Below are 26,580 nucleotides of genomic sequence, written 5' to 3'. Positions count from 1 at the left end.
GTCTACCTCTGGATATTGTGCTTTTGTAGGAAGTAACCTTGTCTCCTGGAGGAGTAAGAAACAAAGTTTTGTTTCTCGTTCCAATGCTAAAGTTGAATATAGGTCCATGGCAAATGATGTGGCTGAAATCCTATGGTTGAAATCACTATTTGAGGACTTGGGTATTGCTTATGAGAAGCCCTTAATGTTGTATTGTGATAATCAGGATGCTATTAATATAACCCATAATCCGGTACAACATGACAGAACTAAGCATATTGAAGTAGACTGACATTTTGTTAGAGAAAGGGTTTCATCTCAAAAAGTGTGTCTTCTGTATATCACCTCCAGCATGCAGCTCGCAGATCTTCTCACCAAGGCTATTCCAAGGAAGAAGTTAGAGGCAAACCTATGCAAGTTGGGAATGACAAAATCTAAACAGTATAGCACACGAGGTCCAAATTAAATGAGGGTGTTTTGCCATAAAAAAATTTCCCTAAAAGGTAATAGCACAATAAAATAATCAAACATGTGTAAATTGAAAAGTTAAAGGCTTAAAACATACTTTTAAGCTATAAAAAATAGTAACAAACAACAATAAAGAAATTATAAAAGCAAAAAAGTTTACTTGCTAAAACATAGTTTGAAGAACATTCTTTGCCCCTATTCTCTCCACCATCTTGTCAAGTAATAAAAACAACCTTTCAACTGTTTTCACCACATTTGAAGCATCAATACTTTCTATAAACATGGTCCCAACACGACTATGGACCAGAAAGTTTGAGGGTCTTATTTTTTTGTCCGCTCACCATCAAACATTAAAGAACAACCCGATTTTTCCAAAGCCTCCTTGTGGTGTTGCAATAATGTCTTTGTATGTTCCACTTCCTTTTTCAAAAGAACCCACATCTCATAATAACTTGGGACTTTATTATCCCAGCCCATATTGTCCAATTGCCTCCACCATTGCCTCAACTTTTTAAACGAATGGTATTCAAAGGAATACCTACTTGATAGAACCATCTAGCAGTGTGCATAGAAACTTGTTCTCTTGCCTCTTTGTTGTATGCATCACTAATGGTTGTTTGCTTCAATCTTTTTCGCTCCCTTTTCATTTCCATAACTTGTTCTTGGCTAGGTACATAAATAAATCTATCTATGGGGCCCTTTGTCGTTTTATGGGTGGTGGCCTACTGGGTTTAGAATTGGATTCCTTAGACATAGACCCCAAAGGCCTAGTATAAGAAGCTGCATTTACACTACCACTATCAATAGAGTATTATGATGCTTCACATCAGATCTCCCTTGGCCACTAACTCCAAGTATGTGGACATCGTATTCCAAATCATCTTCATCTTTAACCATGTTCTAGTCATCAAAATCTAAAATGCGAGTGCCCTCATCTTCCCCACTCATGCTTTCTTTCATAGATTTTTTTTGTTCATATAAGCCAATATCTCTTCCCTAACATCTTTAGGACATTTAGTACAAGGTTTTGTATTCCTCATACCACTAATGAAGTATTCCTTGGCTCTATAAATCCTCCATTAGTAATTTTTCCACAAAAATTGCATGTTGCTGCATTGGTGTTCTTGGGATCTTGCAAGTGACAATATTTCCAAGCTGGATCCCTTCTATTTCCTTAAGTTTCTTGGCTTTCTTCTTGACTAGCACCCACATCAGCCCTTTTTTATATGGAATTACAGAAACACCTTAACCTTAAATCCATGAAAAAAATTAAATTAGCTATTAAGTTACAAGTATATTTGTATTGAAAAATATATAAAATAAAAACTACACATAGATACAATAGAACTATAGAAAATAAGTGTATTTACTTGAATTGAATGTGATGTGAATCCACAACACGTCAAGATCACAACTAAACCTATTATGAGTCTAAGAAAAAATCAATGTTTTAGTATAAAAATTGGAGAAAACTAAAATAAATCAATAAAATAAAGAAATAAATAACTTGTAAAATGATAAAATCAGTGGAAAAAAATAAAGAAAACACTAATGAATAGCCCTTGTCTTTGGTGTAAAACTGATGAAGAAGATAGGGGTAGAACCCTTGTTTTTAGGGTAAAACTGATGAAGAATGGAAAATCCGCCCCTATTTTAAGGTGGAAAACAATGGAAAGAAAAAAAAAGAAAAAGAAATAAAGCAGGGAGGAAGAAGAAGGGGTAGAGCCCTTCTTTTTGGTGCAAACCAGTGAGGGAAAAAGAAAAAAAAAAGTAAAGAACAGGGAAGAAGAAGGGCAGAGCCCTTGTTTTTGGTGCAAACCAGTGAGGGAAAAAAGAAACGAACAGGGAAGAGAAGAAGAAGGGGCGGAGACCCTGTTTCACATTCCAAACTAGATGAAATAAAAAAAGAATCTAATAAAGAAAGAAAAAAAGAAGGGAAGAAGAAGAATGGGCGGAGCCCTTGTTTTATATTCCAAATCAGTGCTGGAAGAAGGGTTTGCAGATGTTGGAGCCTTGGACTTGGAGTTCGAAGACAACTGTTCTTACTTATTTAGGAAGTTTTTGATGGATTCCCACTATTTTTCTATTATTTTTACTATACGGTATGCAATAGATGTAAAAAAATAAAAGAAAAAGACCTTTTATATATGAGAACAATTATCTATAAACTAATAATACAAAAGTAATAAAAAAATTTGAAAACATCCCTAAGGCACTCACTTGGGCCGCCTGGCGCTTGGCTTGAGGTGCACGACTAGGTGCAGAGGCGAGCTCCTTCCTGAAGTGCATGTGCCTTAACCAGGGTGGGGCGCATAGCTTGGAATGCGCCTTGCCTCTGCGCCTAGGCACGCCTCAGGTGCACCTTTTAAAACACTAGTCTAAACAGCAATGCTGACTAGGCATTATGTCCTGTTTCACATTGAAGTGTTTAATGTAAACTTTTTAATTCTATGTAATACCCATCAAACTTCCAATTGTTGTTATGCCAATTGTGAATAGACCGATTAGTCCTAGATTATTCCTAAAAGTCACTTCACCTAGCCGACCCACTTTGTATTTATACTCTATGTGTTGGATTACAAAAGACTATTTGTCAACAGACCCAGAGCAGAATACAAAATTCTGGGGATGAAGAATGGATGATTCGACCCTACCCCAAGGGTCCTTTATATAGCTAGTGAAATTAAAGAAATTACATAGAGGCCCTTATAGGCAAGCACAATTTAGAGAATTTATAAATAGGCCCTTGTAGGGCTGAATTGAAAATAATAATAAATAAGAGAAACAATGCAATAAGGACTACAATAAAATGGTACATCAGGGAGTTTCTTCACACTCCCCCTCAAACTGATGCAGAGGCATGAGCTTTAGTTTACTTACTAGAAATAAGTGTTAGGATCTCGTCATGGCCTTTGTGAAGTGTCAACAACTTGCATATCAGAGGCAACATGAGGGAGAGAGATAGAGTTTGCAAGAAACAGGTCGCGGATAAAGTGGCAGTCCACCTCAATATGCTTTGTCCTTTCATGAAAGACAGGATTAGAGGCAATCTTAATAGCACTACTGTTATCTGCATACAGAGGAATGGGTGTAGGAGAGGAATGTCCCAACTCCTGAAATAAAGATTGAAGCCAAACAACTTCACTACAAAAAGATGACATTGCCCTGTACTTTTCTTCCGTAGAGGACATGGAAACAGTTTGTTGTTTCTTGCACTTCCATGATATTAGAGAGTCACCCATGAAGACACACCACCCTGTAGTGGAGCGTCGTGTGTCGGGGCATCCGACCTAATCTGCTTCAGCATAGGCCTTCAGTTGGAGAGAAGAAGATGAAGAGAAGAAAAAACCCTGTGATAAAGAGCCTTGAATATAGTAGATGATTCGATGCACCACAGTCAAATGAGGTTGACGAGGTGCAGAGACAAACTGACTAACAACTTGAACTGCATGTGAGATGTCAGTACAAGTCATGGTCAGATAGATGAGAGGCCCTACAATTTGCCAATAGTGGGAAGCATCAGGAAGCAGGGAGCCTTCTGATTTGGATGATTTGACATTCAACTCCAAGGGAGTATCAACTTGTTTATTATCAGGGAGGTTGGCCAACTTAACAAGATCAGAGGCATACTTGTGTTGGTAGACAAAATAAGCTTGGGAGCTCCATTGTACTAAGTCCCAAGAAATAGTTAAAAGGGCTGAAATCTTTCATGTGAAAGGAACTATGGAGAAGAGACTTGAGGTCCTGGATTCCTTCTATTATCATCTCCAGTCAACAATATGTCATCCACACATAGTAAGAGAATGGTAAGGCCCTGGGGTCTTTTTCGAACTAAGAGAGAGTGGTCCAATGCACTTTGGCTATATCCGGCTTGCACGACAACATCTCTGAACTTTTCAAACCAAGCTCGAGAGGCTTGCTTGAGCCCATAGAGGGACTTTTTTAGCCGACAGACGAGGGAGGGACACTATAGTACCCTGGAGGAGGTTTCATATATATTGTTTCCTTTAGACTCCCATGTAAAAAGGCATTTTTCACATCCAGTTGAAAGATCGTCCAAGAGTGAGCAGCAGAGAGGGCTAAAAGAACACGGACTGTAGTAATCTTGGCTACTAGAGCAAAAGTCTCTTCATAGTCAATGCCATACTCCTGCTTATATCCTTGTGCTACACAATGTTTTAAAACGCGGAGGCATGACGTGAGGCATTCCAGTACCTAGAGGCGTGAGGTGTAGTTCAGAACGCAAGAGGCGTAAGCCTCCCGAACACAAGGAGGCATAAGCCTCCTTAAGAGGAGGGGGGTTAGGAGGAGGATGAAGAGGAGGGTGGGGGGTCTCATTTTTCTTTATTTTTTAAAAAAAACTTTTATATTAAGAAGAATAAAGATGCCCCATCTACCGAAGGGGCTGAGGGAAAACCACTTTCTTTCCCCTTATCTTTTATTCCCTTCCCTTTCCTTTCCTTTTCTTTCTTTTTCTCTTTTTCTCTTCTCTTTCTTTTTCTTTCCCTTCCCTTTCTTTTCCTTTCCTTTCCTTTCCTTTTTGTTTTCTTTTTTGTTTTCTGTCTTTTTATATCAGATGTGCATGAGGCGTATGCCTCTAGCACGCCTCATAAAAAAGCGTAGGAGGCGTACGCCTCTTGCACCTGAGTGTACATTGCCACTGCCTTCCGTGACCATTTGGAGTTATATGGTAGGACTCTTTGCCAGATGGATTCTAGTCCTACTCCTACCTCTTTTGCGTCTGCATCAGGTAACATTGCCACTGCCTTCCATGTGTCATCTCATACCTCTGATTCCCCTTGGGTAATTGATTCCGGAGCCTCAAACCACATGACCGGTAAGTCAAATTTATTTTAGGCATACAATCTTCTCTCTGGAGAGATAAGGTGAGACTAGCTGATGGTTCTTTCTCCATCATAGCTGGCCAAGGAACAATATCTCTCCCACTCGGCCTTACCCTTTCTAATGTACTACATGTTCCTAAATTACCTATAAATTTGCTTTCCATTAGTAGTATTACTCACTCCTTGAACTGTTCAGTTGCTTTTTATCCGTCTTCATGTGCATTTCAGGATTTGGCCTCGAGGAAGATGATTGGTAGAGGAAGCATGGTGGATGGTCTCTACGTGTTGCAGAATAAAGATGGTCTTGTGGCTACAAAGTCATTGAGTTCGTCTAGTGAGAGTCAAGCCTATTTATGGCACAGTCGTCTTGGTCATTTTTCTTTTGAGTCGTTAAAAGTTATGTTTCCAAAGTTGTTTGAGTCTTTGTCAGTGAATCAGTTGCAGTGTCAGACATGTCAATTGAGTAAACATTGTAGAAGCTCTTTTCCTTTGAGAAATAAAAGATCTGAATTTCCATTTCATATTGTTTATTTTGATGTTTGGGGCTCTATTACTCTACTTACTAAGGCTGGATATAAGTACTTCATTACCTTGATCGATGATTACTCTAGATACACCTGGGTTTAACCTATGCGATCTAGAGATGAAGTGCCTAAAATTGTGAAAGACTTTCAACGCATGGTGTTCACTCAGTTCCAAACTGAAATCCACATTTTCCAGTCGGAATACTTCCATAGTGATCTCATGGAATTCTTTGCTTCGAGTCGATCACTTCAACGAAGCTCTTGTGCTAGGACACCCCAACAAAACGATGTTGCTGAAAGAAAAAACCGCCATCTTCTTGAAGTGGCTCGTGGCTTGTTAATCCATATGAATGTTTCGAAACGCTTTTGGGTGGATGCTGTTCTGTGTGCTACGTACATCATCAACCGTATGCCATTTCGGTTACTAGAGTATAAGACCCCACATCAGCTTTTGTTTCCTACATCTTCGCTCTTCCCCATTCCAATGCATGTTTTTGGGTGTCGTTGCTTTGTTCATAACTTGTCACCTACTCGGGGTAAACTTGATCCTCGTACTATTCCTTGTGTCTTCCTTGGCTACCCTCTATCTCAAAAGGGGTATCGTTGCTATGATCCCGCCACTCATAAGTACTATGTCTCAATCGACGTATCCTTCTTTGAGAATCAACCTTTCTTCTTGGTTTCTCCTCAGGGGGAGAGTAGGGTTGAGGAGAAACAGGTTCAGACTCAACTACCTCCTCTACTTGACCCTCCATTCCGTGTTTTTCTTCGCCGCCATAAAAGCCAACAAAGTTCAAGAGCCGTGGAACCTGACACTATGCCACCAACATCATCGGCTTCACCGGAGGTTGATTCTTCCCATCAGCCAGGTACACTTGCTCCTATTGATATGCCTGCTCCTCTTAATGTTGATTCCCCTGTCATTAATGATCTTGATGTTCCTATTGCTAAGAGAAAGAGTGTTAGATCTTGTACCAGTAATCATCCTATCTCTCACTTTGTGTCCTATGATCATATTTCATCTTCATAACGTGCATTCCTCTCCTCTGTTGACAATATCCCCATTCCTGAGAATGTGGCAGAAGCTTTATCCAAACCTGAATGGACAGATGCAATGAAGGAAGAGATCGGTGCATTACACAAAAATGGCACTTGGGAGTTGGTGGATCTTCCTGAAGGTAAGAAAGCAGTAGGGTGCAAGTGGGTGTTCACAGTGAAACATAAAGCTGATGGAACTGTTGAAAGGTACAAGGCCAGACTGGTGGCAAAAGGTTTTACGCAAGTGTATGGAGTGGACTATGCAGAGACTTTTGCCCCAGTAGCTAAGATTAAATCTATCAGAATTCTCCTTTCACTGGTGACAAATCTTGACTGGGAACTTCACCAATTGGACATCAAAAATGCTTTCTTGAATGGTGACTTAGTAGAGGAAGTGTACATGACCCAACCTCCAGGTTTTTGTGCCAAAGGCAATGAATAGAAAGTGTGCAAGTTAAAAAAATCTTTATATGGGTTGAAACAATCTCCTTGGGCCTGGTTTAGTAAGTTCCACTTAGCAGTTCAATAGATGGGGTTCAAACAATGCCAGTCAATTCACACACTATTTGTGAAGAAAGGTGAAGGGAAAATTGCAACTCTAATTGTGTATGTGGACGACATAGTGATCACAGGAGATTGGGAGGTTGAAATACAAAGACTAAAAAAGTTCTTAGCCACTCAATTTGAGGTGAAAGATCTAGGCCCCTTGCGTTATTTCCTTGGAATTGAAGTTGCTCGCTCTCACATGGGCATCTTTATTTCCCTACGGAAATATGTACTAGATCTACTAGAAGATACATGCAAACTAGGGACGAGACCAATTGACTCACCAATTGAACCCAACTATCGACTGGGTGATAGTTAGGGAGAGTTCTTGAAAGATGTGGAGAAGTTTCAGAGACTTGTAGGGAGACTCTTGTATTTGTCTATGACCAGGCCTGATATTGCTTATGCAGTGGGTGTCTTTAGTCAGTTCATGCACAACCCTAGGACAACTCACTTTGAAGCTGCAGAGAGGATCCTCAGATACCTCAAGAAGTTTCTTGGAGCTGGTTTGCTGTTCCAAAAACATGGACATTTAAAGGTTGAAGTATATACTGATGCTGATTGGGCAGGGGCAGTTGATGACTGGAAGTCTACCAGTGGATATTGTGCCTTTGTAGGGGGAAACCTAGTCACATGGAGAAGTAAGAAGCAAAGTGTGGTGGCTAGATCTAGTGCTGAAGCAGAATACAGAGCTATGTCTCATGGAGTTGTTGAAATCATGTGGATAAGAAATATGTTAGGAGAATTGGGTTTTACAGTTAGCAACCCTATGTCATTCTATTGCGACAATAAGGCTGCTATCAACATTGCAGCTAATCCAGTCCTCCACGATAGGACGAAACACATTGAAATGGACAAGCATTTTATTAGAGAGAAACTTGTAAATGGAGAAGTGTGCACCCCATATGTCAGCTCAGAAGAACAACTTGCAGACATCTTCACCAAAGGTCTTCATCATGTGCGGCATAATGATTTGTGTGACAAGTTGGGCATGATTGACATCTATGCTCCAACTTGAGGGGGAGTGTTGAAATAATTGATTTTATTTTGTTAGGGTCTGTTTGGTTGATTAAAGCCTTTATTTTAATCTGTTATTGTAACTTTACTTAGTAGGGGCACAAGGGTCATTTCCCTTCTTATTTTTTTGCCCTATATATTATAATGAAGCTGGCGCCGCCAGCACTGTTCCATTGCCTCTAATCCTTCTCCTTTCTTCCTTCTTCTCTTCTCTTCTCTTCTCCTCTCTCCTCTTATGCCGTAATCTTCAATCGGATTTACTGTCAAGAAAGAATATAAAAGTTTTTTATAACACGCTATAGAAAACTACTTGGCGATAAGGCGAGGCGAGCCTCCAAGGGCACCTTGTTGCCTAGGCAAACCGCCTAGGCGTCGCCTTGACAACTATGTTTGGGAAGAAAAAAATTTGAGGATCTTTGATAACAAAGAAAGAAGTAAAGAAGCTGTAATTGAAGTGATAACTCTAAGGGTGGCACATTGGGTGAAAACACTAAATTTATTTGATGATTTTAAGATAGAAGACTTTTTCATGTCTTGGGGAACAATTGCAAGCACTGCATCTAGGAAATCTATTGTGATTGCATCATGGTCCCCTTCGGATGCTGGGTGGAAGAAACTAAATTTTGATGGCAGCTGTTTTGGAAATCCGGGGCCATCGGGCATTGGTGTGGTAATAAGGGGAGAGAATGAAAATATGATAGCCATGTTCTCTGGTCCTATTTAGCAAGGTGATGTAGTGAGCACAGAAATGAAGGTGGCAGTGTTTGGTGTTGAAAAAGCCAAAGAAATGGGGATTGGTAGATTGATTGTTGAAGGGGACTCAAAAGCTGTGGTAAAGTGACTGAAGAAAGGGGAGGGAATAATTTGGCAGTAATGAGTTCAGGTGCTTCAAACAGGCTTCTAAAGACATGATGATTCAAATAAGGTGGATTAGAAGATCAGCTAACACTATGGCTGATAGTCTAGCTAAGCAAGGAGTTGAAAGACAATCTATGTTTTGGGCTATATTATAGCTAGGAGGATGTTTCTGTCGGGTTACCTCTTGGGCTGTGTTGTAATTAAAGGGATTTGTTTGGGTTTGATTGGGGCTTTGATTTAGTGGACAAAGTGGAATGCTTGTGCGCCACAACTTCTTGTTGTACTTGAATTTCTAATTAACGAATTTTCTGTGTTACTGATCAGAAAAAAGAAAAAAAAGATAAATATTGGAGTCTTAGGGCCTGTTCGTTTCCTCTCAACTCTTATCAACTTTAATTTAGTGAATGATGATGGAGTTATGAGTTCCTTCCCCAACTTACAAATTGCCTCCACAACTCTTTTGAAATGGATGTTTATAGTCCAAGTGGAGTGTTGGAAACGTCCAACCATTATATGGTTCCTCTCATTTTGACCAATTGCCATTAGGAAGAACGCAAGCTTCAACTGTTGTATTACGTATGTTCTTTAACAGTCCATGTATTCTAAGGAGGTTGGCAAAGTTTTTGTGAACTTGGAGTTCCATCCTAAAACTTTCATAGCATCTATCTGGATTCTCAAGGTCATTTAAAATTTCATTCCACATATAAGTATGACCCCTAAGTGTAGATATTTTACATGGTTATTTGGTCAGAGCACTGCCAAACCCATATGTTTCTAACAACATAGGGAATACGGCCATTGCGATTACTTCCTCATTAGATGAGGAAGAATTGGAATCACCTTTTGAATCTGCAGAAGAACCCATGTATAGTGAAGACAACAAGTATTGCAAATACATCTATCAAAACAACAACATTTTCAAAGTTTAACAAGTACCATAACAAGAAAAGATAATCCAAAAAGTTGAAGAACAAAACATTTCCATCAAAGCAACATCATTTTATCCGAAAGTTCAAACTAAGTCCAAAGCTACCAATCTCCTATCCAAAAACAAGTATGTATCAAGGGACTAAATACCTATAAACCTACTATAAAAAAACAGATAGTCCAAAGCAAAAGCAAACTAAGTCCAAGTCAAACACAACTGTCTAATAAGCCATGAAGAAAACAAAATCAAGCACTTGGTGATTTGTTGCCCAATAAGCCATGAAGCCAATAAACACAACTGTAAGTGGATTTGGAGGTTCGGCTCTGAAAGAGATGCATGGTGGAGGTCTCTGATTGTTGCTAAATATGGTGTGGATTGGGGTAACTGGAGGTCTTTGGACCCTTTTCATACATGGGGCTGTTCCTTGTGGAAAGCTATTATGAGAAAATTCCCCTCCTTTTCAGAAGGTTTGGAATATAAGGTAGGTCTTTCCTAACCTCTTTGTGCCTATCCCCTGATGCATCAGTATTTGACTCCTTTGAATGGGAGGAGGGAAATGTGGTTTGGTGCCCCCTCTTTAGAAGGAATCTCTATGATTGGGAACTGGAGCAACTGTTGGAGCTACTAAAACTATTGCAGAATCAGCAAGTTTCTGTTGAAGTGGATGATGAGTGGAAGTGGAAATGGAGTGGTGATGGGTGTTCACAGTCAATCTATGGCTGAGAAGCTGAGTCAAGGAGCTAATATGGGGTTCTCTAGCAAGCAGATCTGGGTCTCTACCTGGCCCTTGATAAATGTGTCTAGATCCAATTTGTGCAAGCGTGAGGTTCAGATCCCTGACCTGTACTGTAGCATTTGTGGACTGGTTCTTGAAACTAGTGACTATCTATGTATTCATTGCCCTCTTTCTGCTAAGTTATGGGAGCATTTCATCAAATCAGCAGACATCAGCTGGGTTATGCCTTGATCTGTAAAGGCGTGGCGTTGCTGTGTGGTTGGAAGCTTCCTCATCTGAGAAAGAAAGGGATGTTGGCCTGGAAAACAATTCCTGCAGCTGTCCTGGTCACGATCTGGCCTGAAAGGAACAGTCGTGTCTTCTGCAACAGAAGTAGAGCTCCTGAAGATCTGCTCAAGGTGGCGGTTAATAGGCTTGCTTCTTGGCTATCTGTAATTTCAGAATTTAAAAATCAGAATGTCTTTCAGCTCCTGGAATCCCACCATTTGGGGTTTGTAATGTAGTAGTTCTCCTGGTGTTTTCTCACCAGGTTGCTGTTGTACTGTAATTTTCCATCATCAATAAATCTTTTTACTTTACCTTCTCAAAAAAAAAAAAAATTCTTTGTTGGTCGCCAGTGTGAGGGCGTTGATGGTCATCAATGCAAGAGATAGAGGAAATTGATGATTGCTTTTGGTACAGCCTTGGATCATTGCTGCAAATGATGTTTGCCGGTGTGAGGGAGATGATGGTCACCTCCACCATAGTACTGGGTTGCTGTTGAGAGTAAACCCCTAGGGAAATCATTGAATGGGAGTAGGTTATAAAAATGCCTTTTTTTACTGTTTTTATTTCTTTTATTGTTTTATTGTTTTATTTAATTTTAAATGACCCACGAACTTCTTCCTGGGTCAAATGATTTAATGGTTCAATCGTCTAGGTCAGTAGTTCTTTTACCATTTCAAAAGAAGGGGAGCCAAAAACAAAGGTCCAAAATTTGATATTTTTGTTGGAAAATCATTGGGTTTGTTCTTCTTGGGAGGTGAAGCTTTTGCTAGAAGGGATTTTGAGGAGTTTGAAAAGAGGAGGAAGGAAGAGTATCTTAAGAATTTCTCAATGGGGGAGAAATTTAGAATGAGGAAGGAGGGGTGGAAGATTGTTTTGTTTCTGAGGAATAAGTGTTCCTGCAGAAATATTTGAGTGTAGCTTTTCTGAAAATTAGATTATCTCTTGAGGTGTTTTCTTGTGTTTTGTATTTTATCTGTTTGGTTGATGTTTGTTTTATGGTGTTCCTTGTGGTTGGTGCTATCTTAGCACTGATGGTGGCTGTATCATGCTCTTCGTTTTCTTTAATAAATTTTGCTTTTCCTTATAAAAAAGGTGTAATTGTAGTTGATGGTAGTTTTCTTTCATTTCTTTTCTTTACTTTATCTTGCAAGAGTGAACATGGCCAATAACTTGTTCTTATGCTTTCTAAGAGATTTGCCAGTCATGCCAGCCAATGATTATTATCTTGTCCATTATATATAGACAAGTTTTACATCTATATGTTATGTCTTCAGGCTGAGTTGTGCCAAAATGGAAGCTGTACCATTCGAATTCATAGATACTGTATAAGGAAGAAATTCTCTCAGAAAAGGGTATCCGTCTTATGCATACCTGTTGTCTTATTTTTAAGCCATTAGCTTGTGTTGTAAACTGCTTAAATTTGCAATTTCAATAATCTACAGGCTGAAAGAGTTTGTCCAGGATGTGGTGCTGCATGGAAGAATCTGGTGTCTAATGTGGATGGAGTGGAGGAGGTTCATGAGGAGATTGGACTAACTCAAAGTGAACCATCTTCTTCAGGACCTTCAATGCAAAAGAGGCTAAGAAGCTGCAAAAGAGAAGAGACAGATACTGTTGGAGCAGGCCTTTCTCAAACTACCTCATGTGCCACTGATATGAGGAGGACAACTCGAAGTTCTTCCCGTCAAAGGTAAATATGTTTGTCTGCTATTTTTTTACTATGAATTTTAGTGTAGTCTACTTGCCTTGTGTTTCATGTTGCATTGACAAGCTTTTTTGGGATATTGTCTTAATGAGATTCGATCATATCCCATTTAGAAGTGCCACCCAAATTAATTTTCTCTAGACGCTTTAAAATAAGGAGGTTACTGAACTATGGAAAATGAAAGCATGTTTCGGTATTCAGACGATGTGGTTTGGTCTATCATGCTTTGGGGGTTTAGAGCTGCATACAGCTATAAATCTGGTCCAGAGATGCATAAAAGGTAGGTTGGGTTGAATTTATGGTCAACCCAATTCAAACCTTTAGGAATTCAAGTATTGGGGATGAATCAGGCCTGGTTGGGTTGGTATCACTAAGTATACGAAACAGGTAAAAGAAAGAAATATGATGGCGAATCCAGAACAATCACCCAATCACAAAGCAAAATTTTAAATTACTATATCCAACTTTTGTTATCTTTACCTTCACATGCATCTCTTCCAGTTTAATACAAGTTACTCCTAGTGTTCTTAACAAGTATAGATTCCCCTCTGGTTTTTGAAATTGATTACATATGTAGCAAGATGTGATATATATAAGCAAGGAGAAAAAAGGGGAGAAAAATAGAGAAGAAAATAGTATGGAGGCTAGGGCCATGTTTGGTTAAACTCTCATTCTTTCTCATTTGTTCCAATAATAAAGTTCTAGAATGGACAAAAATAGGTGAAATGAGTAGAATGACAAAGTGCTGCTACGAACAAACACTTTTTTCTTTTACAAAAAATGAATTCTTTTTGTGGCAAGAAAGAGAATAAATTTTGGACATGTTTGGTTACAGATTTAATTTTCATTCATTTTTTTCGTCAACCAAAATAATAATATAGGTATACCTATCATACTCGTTAAAAAATATATAGCGGAACCATGCATTAGAGTTCATTTTGGGAAACTTGGTGTGAAAGGATAATCCCCCTTCCCATTAGAAGTATCCCTATTTATTGAAGGAGAGAAGGGTTTGTATGTGCATGGAATAAGAGATTCCAAAATTTTCCTAAAATTGTTATTTTCTTAGATGCCCATGTTTATTTGATGGGGAAACGGTTTGGATTGTAGAGTGGGGACCAGTTAGTTTGGGACCACAACTACTACTTCCTCTATGGTCTTATCACGTGTTGCATGCAGAGCATATTTGCAGATTTTGCACAATTGTATGACATCTTTTCTTTTTTATTTACATGTTTTTGTGCTCATGTTTTTATACAATGGTTGTCTTCCCATGTATTTTGTTGAGGAACCATGATTATCTTATAGGGAAGAAATGGTCGTAGCTGTCTCTTGGTATTACCATGACAATATATGAGCCCATTGTCTTACATTAGCCCCTTGCTCAATAAAGGGATTGTTTGTTATTGAGCAATAAATTGGATTTGGTCTTGTTACTTTGATATAAACACATTAGTCCCCAAAATTATGAAGAATTTTAAGAAAAAAATTATCCTTCAAAATTTTGAGGAATTTTTATGAAAGAAATTAAAAAAAGAAAATAGCCCTAAAATTTTGAGGAATTTTAAGAAAGAAATTAGCCTCTAGAATTCCGAAGAATTTTAAGAAAGGAATTAGCTCTTAGAATTTCTGAGGTATTTTAAGAAAGAAATTAGCCTCCAGAATTCCGAGGATTTTTTGAAAAAGGAAATTAGCCCTTAGAATTTCAAAGAATTTTAAGTAAAAACTAGCCCCCAGAATTGTGGGGAGTCCCATAGACGTATGTATTGCCTTGAGTGAATTCCCCTTTGTTATGGTGAGAATTTTGAACTGTCAATCCAAACTTAATGGGCAAGCTATTGTTTCTTTTATTGCTATGTGAATGGTTGTGATTAGTCTTTTCTATTACCGTGACAATACATGAGTCCATCCTCTATCTAAAATTTTGTATTTTACAAATTTACCCTCAAATCATTATAATAACAATAACAATAATAAAAGTAGTTATTTAAATAATGTAATATTTTAATAAAATAATAAAAAATTTAAAATTATTAAAAAATATTAAAATGGCAAAGTATTAAAAATGATTAAAATGCTGTTATTATTAATGAAAATGAAGACAAAATGTTAGAATTATTATATTTAATCAAAATTAGGAAAATGGTGAAAATGATTAAAATGCTTATATTAATGAATAAATGATATAATCTGTATTTCATAAATTATATACTTTTTTGATAAATGAAATAGTCCATAATTCATAAGTTGCATTTGTATTTCGTAAATTGTATGTGAAACAATATGTTTTTGTCTAACTTTAATTTTAATAGGAAACAATAAAAACATATTTATAAAAATCAATAAAAACATATTATTTTTTCATTTACACAACAGAAACCACAACAATATAATCATAGAAAATGACAATAAAAACATGTTTAGTTTCTTATTTCATACATGTAAGTTCATGATACCAATGTCATGATAACCATTATTTTTTGTGGCAAATGTAAACAACCCAAATCACATGAACAAGAGCAACAAAATACTTTCAAACAATTTTGATTCATCCATAATGAAAAAAATTATAAAATGAAAACAATAATAACAAAAATTGAAGGAAGACACACCTTTGTCAAGAAGTAATGGTATAGATGTTGGATAGAAGACCATTTTAGAGAGGAAACCCTAGTTCGCGTTGCTATAGGTAGGAAAATGTTGTCCAGGTAGCCTAACCCAAGGGGGAGGGGGGGGGGGGTGAATTGGGTTCTAAAAGGTTACCTCAACTATTGCCTTGCCAAAACAGAAATAATATAGAGCAATAATATGAAACGCTGTGTGATAAAGATAGCAATATGTAGAATGAATATTGACAAGTTTAAAGAACTGTTTCAAAGAATCAAAAGAACATAAGATTTATAGAAGTTTGGCCAACCTAAGCTTACCACTAAATCAGTTGGGACTTTCTAGGTGCTAGCGAAGCTTTTTATTGTAGTTGAATTGTTAGACAATGCATGCCCTTAGCTCCAATTAGACTTATGTCTACTAAGATTGAATTAATAAAATCAATTCATTATTGTTTAATGTTGGTTTAGAATGTTCTCAATCATTGGATAAACTTGGGGAGTTTATCCTAACAAGTCTAACACTGATGTACTATTGAAATGGTGGAGCAACTTGTCTCAGTGTTGGGGTTAAACCCTAAATATAGTTAGTGGGTGTTTATAAGAAACGCTAAACATGAACCAAATTTCAGTTATGCATTTGACCTTGGAGATAGACAAAAACTAGAAAATTGCACTTGGCCTTGTATTTGATATATTGTACTAAGTTTTGGGTTGGGTTGTTTTTGACATGCAAATTAGTGAGATCCTCTTGGGATCAAAATACCTAGGTATGTTGGAGTAGTTCAGGATACTAAATGAGTAGGTGATCATTGTGAGAGGATTAACCTTTTTGTCAGACAAAGAATATCAAGGTTAACTCTCTCTTTGATGGAAACCTAAACTATCGGCAGTGGATTTCATCTATTTCTAAAAATTTCTTTGCAAAATGTATTTATATTTATAATATGTTATTTTATGAAAAAGGCTTTGCAAAAGGTTTTAATCTTGTGATAATAGAGGGTGTGACACTAAATTTAGCAGTCAGGAATTGAATAACACAGAGGTAAGAGGCATCGGGGGAGCGGAGGAGATGGGGTGCGAGGGCTTCGTACTTGCAAGGAGTTGGAGAAGATCCACCAAGGTGGAGAGCAAAGAGTTTTTAATGGAAGAGATATTTCATCAGAATGAGTTCATAGTGAAGATTAGAGAAGGAAAAAGAGGGATGCTCTTTTTGGTACAAAGTTCTCTTTTGGTTTCAAAGTTTTCTTGATGGCGTAACCAATGTAAGTTGGACTACGGGGTGGAAAGATACTCAGAACCTTAAGGAAAGAGTATGTTGTAGAACGAAAGAGAAACTTAAAAGGTTGGTTTTTGAAATTAGAAGAAAGACTTGAAAAAGGAAAAGAAAAACATGATTGTCATACCTGAGGACAAGAGTCTGGGATGCTGGATAAAAGTAGCAAATGAGATACACCAAGTTGTGGCAAGAAACTGGACTAAGGCAGCGCAGGAACAAACAAAGAAGCCTATTGTGGAGGAAACAACAACGAAAAGGAAAGAGGGTTTGAAAGAGCGGGGAAAGATCCTAGAGAAATTGGGATTGAACAAGAGAAAGAAAAACTGAAGCTGTGTTAGTCATAGTTCTCAAGGCGTCACTTAGGCGCCCGCCTAGGCGACAAAAATGACAAGGCTGGCGCCTTTTATAATATCATTTATATTGCTGTATCTTATTAATGTTTTATTATATGCTATATATATATCAATTATACTTTGTTTTAATGTTTTACTATTGAAATTTAAAAGATCAAAGGGTTTTGAGAAGATAAAAAGAAAGAAAGAAAGAAAAGAAAGAGGAAAGAAAGAATAGAATAATAAAGTTATTTTTTCTATTCTCTCTCTCTAATTAAATAAAACAGAAACTCCTTCCTTGTTTTTTTTCTATTTTACTTTCTATCTTGAATATTTATCTTATAAAGTTGATAACCATCTTTAGCTGCTAACTAATATGAATTTTCTCTATTAAATACTTATTATAGTAGTATTATTTTTGAAAATAATGAAATTAATATAAGTAAAAGATTTTTATCTTTTAGATGTGATGATTTGCCACATTTTTAGAGGAAATTTAATGTTCTTAATAAAGAGAATTGCTATTTTTTCAATTAACATACATGCTGAATGGTATATAAAACTTGGAAACTAGCCAAAAGTCTGATTTTTTATATTATAAAATTTTTATCGCCTAGGCGACTAGGCGCCCCAGTGTCGCCCAGAATCGCCTAGACGCCTTGAAAACTATGGTGTTGGTTGCACTCTTTGCATCTATACCAAAACTCTTGGTAGATGGGGAGAGAGGGGATTGGGAACAAAAACTAATATTATCAACAAAGAATGTAGTGAAGGACTGGAAGATGGTTCTGGAGGAGGTATCGAAGAAGCTTGGTCTGAAAAGGACAACCATTCTCACCTTGTTTGATGAAACGAAGACAGTGCTAGATTTGGGAAACGAGGAGGTGGAGTTCACGACTGTAGAAACAAAAGAGGGGTCGATAATGATCGAATACTGGTGTCCCTCTCACAACTCGAAGACTCTTGATGACGACTTCTTCTAATTGAAATTGATAGGATTGGCTTTCAACCTGTGGTAGAAACCAATTCTCGAAAAGGTAGTGGTTGCCATGGGAGGTGTACTTGTCTCCTTCAAGAAGCTGGACCTGAGAGCAGTTTGATTAAGAATAACTGGTGTCAAACCTGAAGTAGTGCCATGTTCCCTTGAAAATTTTGTTGAAGGCTTCTTGTGCAAAGTTTGGGTAGAAGTGTAAGCGGCGCTTTGGTGCGGAAGCTCAAAGGTTGAAGAAGATGAAGACGTGGCGGAGTGGGTGATGTAGAGAACAGTGATGTGGACCCCACTGTGTTCGTACACAGTTAGTACTTATAGTAGTTGTTTCAGTTTGTTAGTTAGTAGTGATTTCAGACTTATATTACTGATTTGTTTTATTCTTTTTTGCCATGTAAGCAATAAGGGTAATTTAGCCCTTTGCATTTATTTGGATATGAATATAAATACTAGTAGAGGGGCGACAATAGCTAGCTTTCTCACTTTTCTGAAACCAATCTTTGAATCCTCCTCCTCCTCTTCTCTTCTCTTCTCTCCTCCTCTTCTATCTTTGTTTGACTTTTCTCATCAAATATTTAAAATACATTGTAGTCTTGTTTGACTACTTGGTATCAGAGCATTTGATCTAGGGTTTCTCATGTGGATTTAATTCAGCTGACCACATGAGAATTATTTAGGGCTGGAAGTTTAGAGAGATCTTTCCTTCGGCTGATTCTTGGAGGTTACAAGAAGGCTTTAGCAACTGTCCAAGGATTGGAGAGTGCTCCTTGTAATCAGGAAGAATCAGACAGGAATTGAGTGATCAAGATCAATTCTTTGATCAAGATTGGAGGTGTCGATCAGTTTTTTCTTGGTTCTTTGATCAAGATTCAAGGTGTCGACAGCAGTTGATTGATCAAGTTTGAAGGCCGAAGGTAGCAATCAGTTTTCTGGGCAAGTTTCTTCTTTTCTTGAGGCTGGCAGCAGTAAGAGACAAGTTGGCATTCTGCTCTTCATAAAAGCAATCAGTTTTCTGGGCAAGTTCCTTCTTTTCTTGAGGCCGGCAGCAGTAAGAGATAGATTGGCATACTGTTCTTCATAAAGTAAGTTTTTTTCTCTGTGATTGATATTCTAAAGGTCCTTGTTCATTCAAAGAGGTGCGGCTAGGAAAAAATTTCTTCTTTTTCACCTGTTTTTAGGGTTTTTTTGAGAGAAAAACCTAAAATACAGGTCATAGTTGTCAAGGCGACGCCCAGGCGACAAGGCACCCTTTGAGGCTCGCCTCGCCTAATCGCCTAACAATTTTCTACTTCCTACTATAAAATACTTTTCTATTCATTCTTTTTTGAGATTATAATTATAAAATAGACATTTTTAAACTAAAATAATCATTTTGTGTGTTTATATACTAATTTCTTTTTATTATTTTCTTATTTATTAGTGTTTAATCAACACAAACATTGCTAAATGCTGTATTGAACCCTCAAAGACTTAAAAACCTGAACCAATAAGTAAGGAAGAACTAAAAATTTTATCTAATAAGCACATTTTCGTCTTCCATATATTCTTCTTCTACTTCTTCTTCTTCTTCTTCTTCTTCTTTTTCTTCTTCTTCTTCTACTACTACTACTACTACTACTACCAATACTTTTTATTTTCTTCTTTTTCTATAGCAAAAATAAGGGTTCAGCCCCTATATTTTTTGAATTTTATTTTCCTTCTTCCTTTTCTTCTCATGAATATGTTGATTTTCTATACTTTAATATGAAATTTATACTTTTCTTATGAAAATCATGAATAATTATTAAAGAAATATGGTTATGGTACCTAGGGAACTACCCTAGGATCTATGTTTTTAACATAAAAAATCCATCGCTTAGGCGCCCGCCTAGGTGACTAGGCACCCGCCTAGGTGACTAGGCGACTAGGCGCCCCCCAGTTGCTTAGCCTCGCCTTGGCGTCTTGAAAACTATGATCCAGGTCTGATATTAATTCCAGGACAGTAGTTGGTTCCTTCTTGCTCTTTGGAAGGTCCAGAAGAGCTGTTATTTGTTTCTGGGTAACTGCAGAACCTAAATCATTGTCCTAGGTCGGCTGTTATCAGTCTTGGGGTACCGTTTTTTTTCTTATTACAGTGGTTTAAAGCCTTTTCTTAATCAACTCCTAACCTGGAATGGAGTTCAAGAACCAAAGGGAAGGTGTTTTTGGGACTGGTGGTTCAGGTAATATGACTGAGAACACCTTTCAAATTACAACTGTTAAGTTTGATGGATCAAACTACTTAGAATGGGCCCAATCAGCCATGATGGCTATTTGGGGTAGAGGAAAACTGAACCTCTTGCTAGGGTATGTGAAGGAACCAACCAAGGAGGACCCTACTTATGCTAAGTGGGTTAAGGAGAATTTTTTGGTGATGACATGGCTGTGCAACTCTATGCAGCCATACATAAGCCGAAACTACTTGTGGGCCAAAACAGCTAAGGAAATATGGGATGTTATGAAGGAAACCTAGTCTCAGCCCTTAATGTTGCTAGGTCTTATGAGCTGAAATGTAAGGTTAAAAATCTGAGGCAAGGAGAGAAGCAGGTCTTCGTTTACTTTTCAACCTTGAAATCCTTGTGGCAAGAAATTGACCATCTTGAAACAATTGAGTGGGAGAGTTAGAAAGATGCACAGACGTACAGAAAGTAGGTTGAAACTAATAGAGTTTGAGTTCCTAGCTGGCCTGAATTCTGAATATGACATTGTGAGACAACAATTGTTGGCAAGAGATAGTGTGACTTTATCACAAGCCTATTCCCTAGTGCACAGTGAAGAAACTAGGAGAAAGGTTATGTTGCAGCAACAACCCTTTGAATCAGCCTTGGCAACAGTTAGACCTAAATCTAGGGGGGGAGGATAAGGAGAAGGATGTGAAGAAGGAAGGTAAGAAGGACCTAGTATGTGAACACTGCAAGAAACCTAAACATACTAAGGACACTTGTTGGAAGCTGCACCCTCATCTAGTTCCAACAAAACTCAGAAATAAGAAAGGGAATGCTAATATGGCTGTCAACACTGATAGTACAACCTCGTCAGGCACAAGAGGCACTCCTCTAGATACCCTAGTTGCAGTCCGAGCTGCTTTGACTCAACTAAAAAATGAAGTTAGTAATTCAGCTCATTAGCCACCATCAATTCCTCCAACCTCAACCTTTGCTCATTCAGGTAATCGGGCCTCAGCATACCATGCTCCAGCTTCAGGTAATATAGAACATTACTAGGTAGTAGGTTCAGGAGCATCTGACCATACGACAGGCTTACCTTCACTGTTTACTACCTATCATTTAGCCTCCGGCAGAGACAAAGTGTCCATTGCCGATGGCTCCCTTGTTCCTATTTCTGGCAAGGTAGACATCAAGTTGTCTAATGCCATTTCCTTATCTTCAGTTTTGCATATTCCTAAACTTAGTACTAGCTTGTTTTCAGTTAGTAGCATTACAAAAACCAAAATTGTTCAGCGACCTTTTTCCCTGATTGATGTATTTTTCAGGATTTGGAGACAAGGAAGGTGATTGGGACTGGCCGTGAGACGAATGGAATTTATTTGCTTGGATGGAGCTCAAATTGGGAAGATAGTGAAGATAGGAAGTCTTTTGTTTCTCAATCTGTTAGTCAGGTTATGCTTTGGCTTAATCGTTTAGGTCATTTAACTTTTCGGGCTTTGAAGAGTTTGTTTCCCAGTTTGTTTGAGTTTGTTCAGATGTCCAGTTTAAAGTGTGAGAGTTGTGAGCTTGCAAAACATTGTAGAATAACCTATTCATTGAGTAATAAAAGAAGCAGTATTCCTTTTGAAATTGTGCATACCGATGTCTGGGGACCTTACCATACCATTGCTATGAGGGATACAAATATTTCTTGTTGTTTGTTGATGATTATACCCGTTTTTCTTCGGTTTACCATATGCGTTCTCGAGATGAGGTTCCAACATTGACTCGGATCTTTCATCTGATGATTTTAACCAAGTTTGGGGTCAAAATCAAAATTTTTAGATCCGATAATGTGAAAGAATATTTTGCAAAACCTTTAGCCTCTTATCTTCTTGACCATGGGATTATCCATCAGAGTACTTGCCCTTATACACCACAGCAGAATGGAGTTGCCGAGAGAAAGAATAGGCACATATTGGAGGTGGCTAGAAGCATTATGTTTAACTCCAATGTGTCTATACGTTTCTGGGGGGATGCTATTTTATAGCAGTATATCTCATTAATCAGATTCTTTCACGGGTTCTTGACATGAAATCTCCCTTTACCCTTTTATATCTAGTAAAGAGTTATTTACTGTTCCCCTTAAAACCTTTGGTTGTATTTTCTTTGTTCAGATTCTTGGCCCTCATCGTTCCATATTTGATTCTAAGGCCTCAAAATGTATTTTCCTTGGTTACGCACAAACTCGAAAGGGATATTGCTGCTATGAACCTACTTCTAGGAGGAGATTTTGTTTCTATGGATGTCACTTATTTTCCTAAGGTTTCTCCTCAGGGGAGAGTAGTGAGGTTGGGATCGCATTGAGTGAAGAAGGATGTAATGGGGAGGGTTGTCAGAGGTGCCGGGATTTGAGAGTTTATCATAGACAGTGGAAGCAGGTTGATTTTGGTCATTAGCAGTCCAGGCCAGCCCCAGTTCCTTTATCAGATCCAGATTCCACTGATCTAGGTACCCCAGTCCCTTTATCAGATCCAGATTCCACTGATCCTGGTACCCCAATCCCTTTATCAGATACAATTTCCACTAAGATACCTTCCACTGTTGAGCCCTTACCTCCATTGGATGACCTTGACCTTCCAATTGCAGTCCGTAAAGGCAAAAGGCGTTGCACCACATCCACGGCTCACTGCATTTCTCAGTTCTTGTCCTATGATCACCTGTCCCCTTCTTACAGGTCCTTTCTTGCATCCATTGTTGAGATTCCTATCCCTAGAGCAGTGTAGGAAGCCTTGTCAGTTCCTGAGTAGAAAGATGCAATGAAAGTTGAAATGGATGCTCTTCTGAGCAATAATACTTGGGAGCTAGTTGACCAGCTTAAAGTGAAGAAACCAGTTGGATGTAGATGGGTGTTTATTGTGAAACATAATACTGATGGTTCCATTGAAAGGTATAAGGCCCGGTTAGTTGCAAAGGGATTTACTCAGACTTATGGTATAGACTACTTGGAGACCTTTGCTCCAGTAGCAAAGATGATTAGAGTTTTATTATCGCTTACAACTAGTTACTCTTGGCCCTTGTTCCAAATGGATGTTAAAAAATGCTTTTCTCAATGGAGACTTGCAGGAAGAAGTCTACATGCAGTTGCCTCCTAGATTTTATGATGTAGAAATAGGATAGAAGGTTTGCCGGTTGAATAAGGCCTTGTATGGACTGAAACAGTCCCCCATAGCTTGGTTTGATAGATTTGGACAAGCCCTTGGAAAATTCAGTTATGTGCAGGCCCAATCAGATCATACATTGTTCATTAAGAGAGTGGATTCTTCCTTGGATGGTATCGTAGTGACAGGGAATGATAATAGTGAGATTGAGTCTCTTAAACAACTCCTTCATCAAGAGTTTGAGTTTAAAGATCTGGGAGAGCTATGATACTTCTTGGGTATTGAAATAGTTAGGTCTAAGCATGGGATTTTTATTTCTCAAAGAAAGTATGTTTTTGACTTGTTGGAAGAAACTGGAAAGTTGGGTGTTAAGCCTGCAAACACACCTATTGAACAGAATCACAAGATCAATGCAGTGGGTGGAGAGCCTCTTGAAGATAAAGCTATGTTCCAATGTTTGGTTGGAAAACTCTTCTATCTTTGTCTCGCACGACCAGACATCAATTATGCAGTTAGTGTTGTCAGTCAGTATATGCACACTCCTAGAACCACTCACCTACTTGTAGTTGAGAGGATATTAGCATATTTGAAGAGGTGCCTATGTAGAGGAATACTATTCAAGAATAATGATCACATGAAAATAGAGGTTACACAGATGCTGATTGGGCTAGGATTGTTGATGATAGAAGGTCTACCTCTGAATATTGTGCTTTTGTAGGAGGTAACATTGTCTCTTGGAGGAGTAAGAAACAAAGTGTTGTTTCTCGTTCCAGTGCTGAAGCTGAATATAGGTCCATGGAAAATGGTGTGGCTGAAATCCTATAGTTGAAATCACTATTTGAAGACTTGGGTGTCGCTTATGAGAAGCCCTTAATGCTGTACTGTGATAATCGGGCTGCTATTAATATAACCCATAATCCGGTACAGCATGACAGAACTAAGCATATTGAAGTAGACCGATATTTTGTTAGAGAGAGTGTTTCATCTCAAGAAGTCTGTTCCAAGGAAGAATGATAAGAACCCACTAGACGACCAGCTCTAGGAACTCTTGAATCAAGTTGTTATGTGCACCCAGAAGCTAGAAAACAAGTTATAGTTGATCAGATTAGAACCATAAGGAAACTAAGTCCTTAAAGAATCCAATCTTGAAGATGCCACAAAGGTTGATCACTCCCTTGATAAGTCAAGATATTGTATTCTACCAAGAACACAAGAAGGCAAAGCTAAACTTGCTGAAAATACCTCTATATTATTGATGATTTTCGTTTTACATAGTTGTAGCCTTTATATAGGCATGTAAACATCATTATCTTATAAAGAAACTCCTAACTAATGAGGATCCCTTTAATTTAGGAAAACAAATCTGCCTTGAAATAGGAATCCTTCTAAAAGACTATAATTAATGACAACTAAGCATAGAAAAGTCAAAGTAAACAAAACAAGATAAAAACAAGCCCAACAAGACAAAAACAAGCCCATCAATACATCTTAGCATGCGAATTGGGCCTTTTCTTATCATGTCCATGCGCCTTGGTCTTATGTCATGGATTCCAAACTTTGTTCTTCAAGATCTAAGCCTTGCACATCGTCTTGCACATAAAGATAGGTGATTATCCCTGGTGAAGTTTTGGAAACTTCTAGAACAGTCTCTTTGTCATGCACTTCCATGATTAAGCCTTGTAAAGCCTCTTTCATCCTCTTTGTCCTTGCCCTAGTCATTGGACCACCGATTCCTTGCAAAGGATCTTGAGAATATTTGGGAATATTAGCTTGAGCCATTTGGCCAGCACCTCGATCTCCATTATTCAAGTGGACAGAACTAAGCTTATTGAAGTAGACCGATATTTTGTTAGAGAGAGGGTTTCATCTCAAGAAGTCTGCTCCAAGGAAGAAGTTAGAGGCAGACCTATGCAAGTTGGGAATGACAAATATCTATTCCCAACTTGAGGGGGAGTTTAGAGAACAGTGATGTGGATCCCACTGTGTCCGTACACAGTTAGTACTTATGTTAGTTGTTTCAGTTTGTTAGTAGTGATTTTAGACTTATATTACTGATTTGTTTTATTCTTTTTTGCCATGTAAGCAATAGGGTAATTTAGCCCTTTTGCATTTATTTGGATATGAATATAAATACTAGTAGAGGGGTGGCAATAGCTAGCTTTCTCACTTCTTTTCTAAAACCAATCTTTGAATCCTCCTCCTCTTCTTCTCTTCTCTTATCTCCTTCTCTTCTATCATTGTTTTAATTTTCTCATCAAATATTTAAAATACATTGTAGTCTTGTTTGACTACTGGTGACATGTGAGGGAGAAAGGAAATGGGAGTGTGGACATGTAAGCAAACAAGTGGAGAGTGTGGCAATGAAGGGTGAGTTGACACCAAAGGATAAAGCGGGCAACATCCTAGAAAGAGGATTTTTTTCAAATAATGCCTCGTTTAAGGTGGGGTTTTACTCATATAGGGAAGCTATAGCTGTAAAGCTGGGAGGAGTCATTGGGTGTGCGGGGCCCACTTAAGAAGATGTGGATAGGTTGTCCCTAGATTCAACCAGTTGGGTAGAGCGAACTGGTAGGACAAACTGGGGGCAGTCTCAGCCAAGGTTCTTGTGGGGTGAGTTGATGACAAACCACAGTTCTTGTCTATCTTCGTCTCCAACCTCAAAAGCTTTGGCCAAAGACAAGAAAGGGGTCGAACTAAGGTGGATCTCCAAACTTACCACTTTGATAGAGCATCCAAACCCAAGGTTTTCTAGGAAGAAAAAGGGGTGGAAAGATGACAATGATATGGATTAAAGTAGTTCAGAAGAAGATTATTTGAGTTTTGACCCCTTCCAACAACATTGGAAATGTGAATGAATAGGAGTACAATGCATTGTTGGAGATGGAGAACTTTCTTCTGGAACAATTTTTTAACCTTTGTTTAGACGATTGAGGCAGGCACAACCAGTTGAATAGTAAACACTGAGGTGTTCAGGTTTAGTCAAGAGGATAACATGAACTCAGAAACGGGAGAAATCGACCGGACCTAGCGACAAATATAGGGTCTGAGCATGTCGAATGGGGAGAGTAACTCGAGGATGAACACAGAAGTACCAAGGCTCCATCACCAATTCAATTTCTCTATACTGCACTAGTAGAAG

At 38.2% G+C, this 26,580-nt stretch overlaps 1 protein-coding gene across 3 annotated transcripts in view; it reads left to right on the top strand.

Moving 5' to 3' along the window:
• Nucleotides 1-26,580, top strand: part of EMB1379 (embryo defective 1379) — a 63,609-nt gene that overhangs the window by 22,835 nt on the left and 14,194 nt on the right. For 2 of the 3 annotated variants that reach the window (XM_010248670.3, XM_010248671.3), the window contains 2 exons: nt 12,480-12,557; nt 12,648-12,895. In XM_010248670.3, coding sequence (XP_010246972.2) covers nt 12,480-12,557; nt 12,648-12,895 — 326 coding nt within the window. Of the gene's footprint in view, nt 1-12,479; nt 12,558-12,647; nt 12,900-26,580 lie in introns of those variants that run through there. The other variant, XM_088904077.1, reaches the window with a different exon arrangement.

Source organism: Nelumbo nucifera, chromosome 4 (genome assembly GCF_055504915.1).
Source record: "Nelumbo nucifera cultivar China Antique chromosome 4, China Antique-T2T, whole genome shotgun sequence".
NCBI lineage: Eukaryota > Viridiplantae > Streptophyta > Magnoliopsida > Proteales > Nelumbonaceae > Nelumbo > Nelumbo nucifera.
This window is presented reverse-complemented; position numbering and strand designations above follow the sequence as displayed.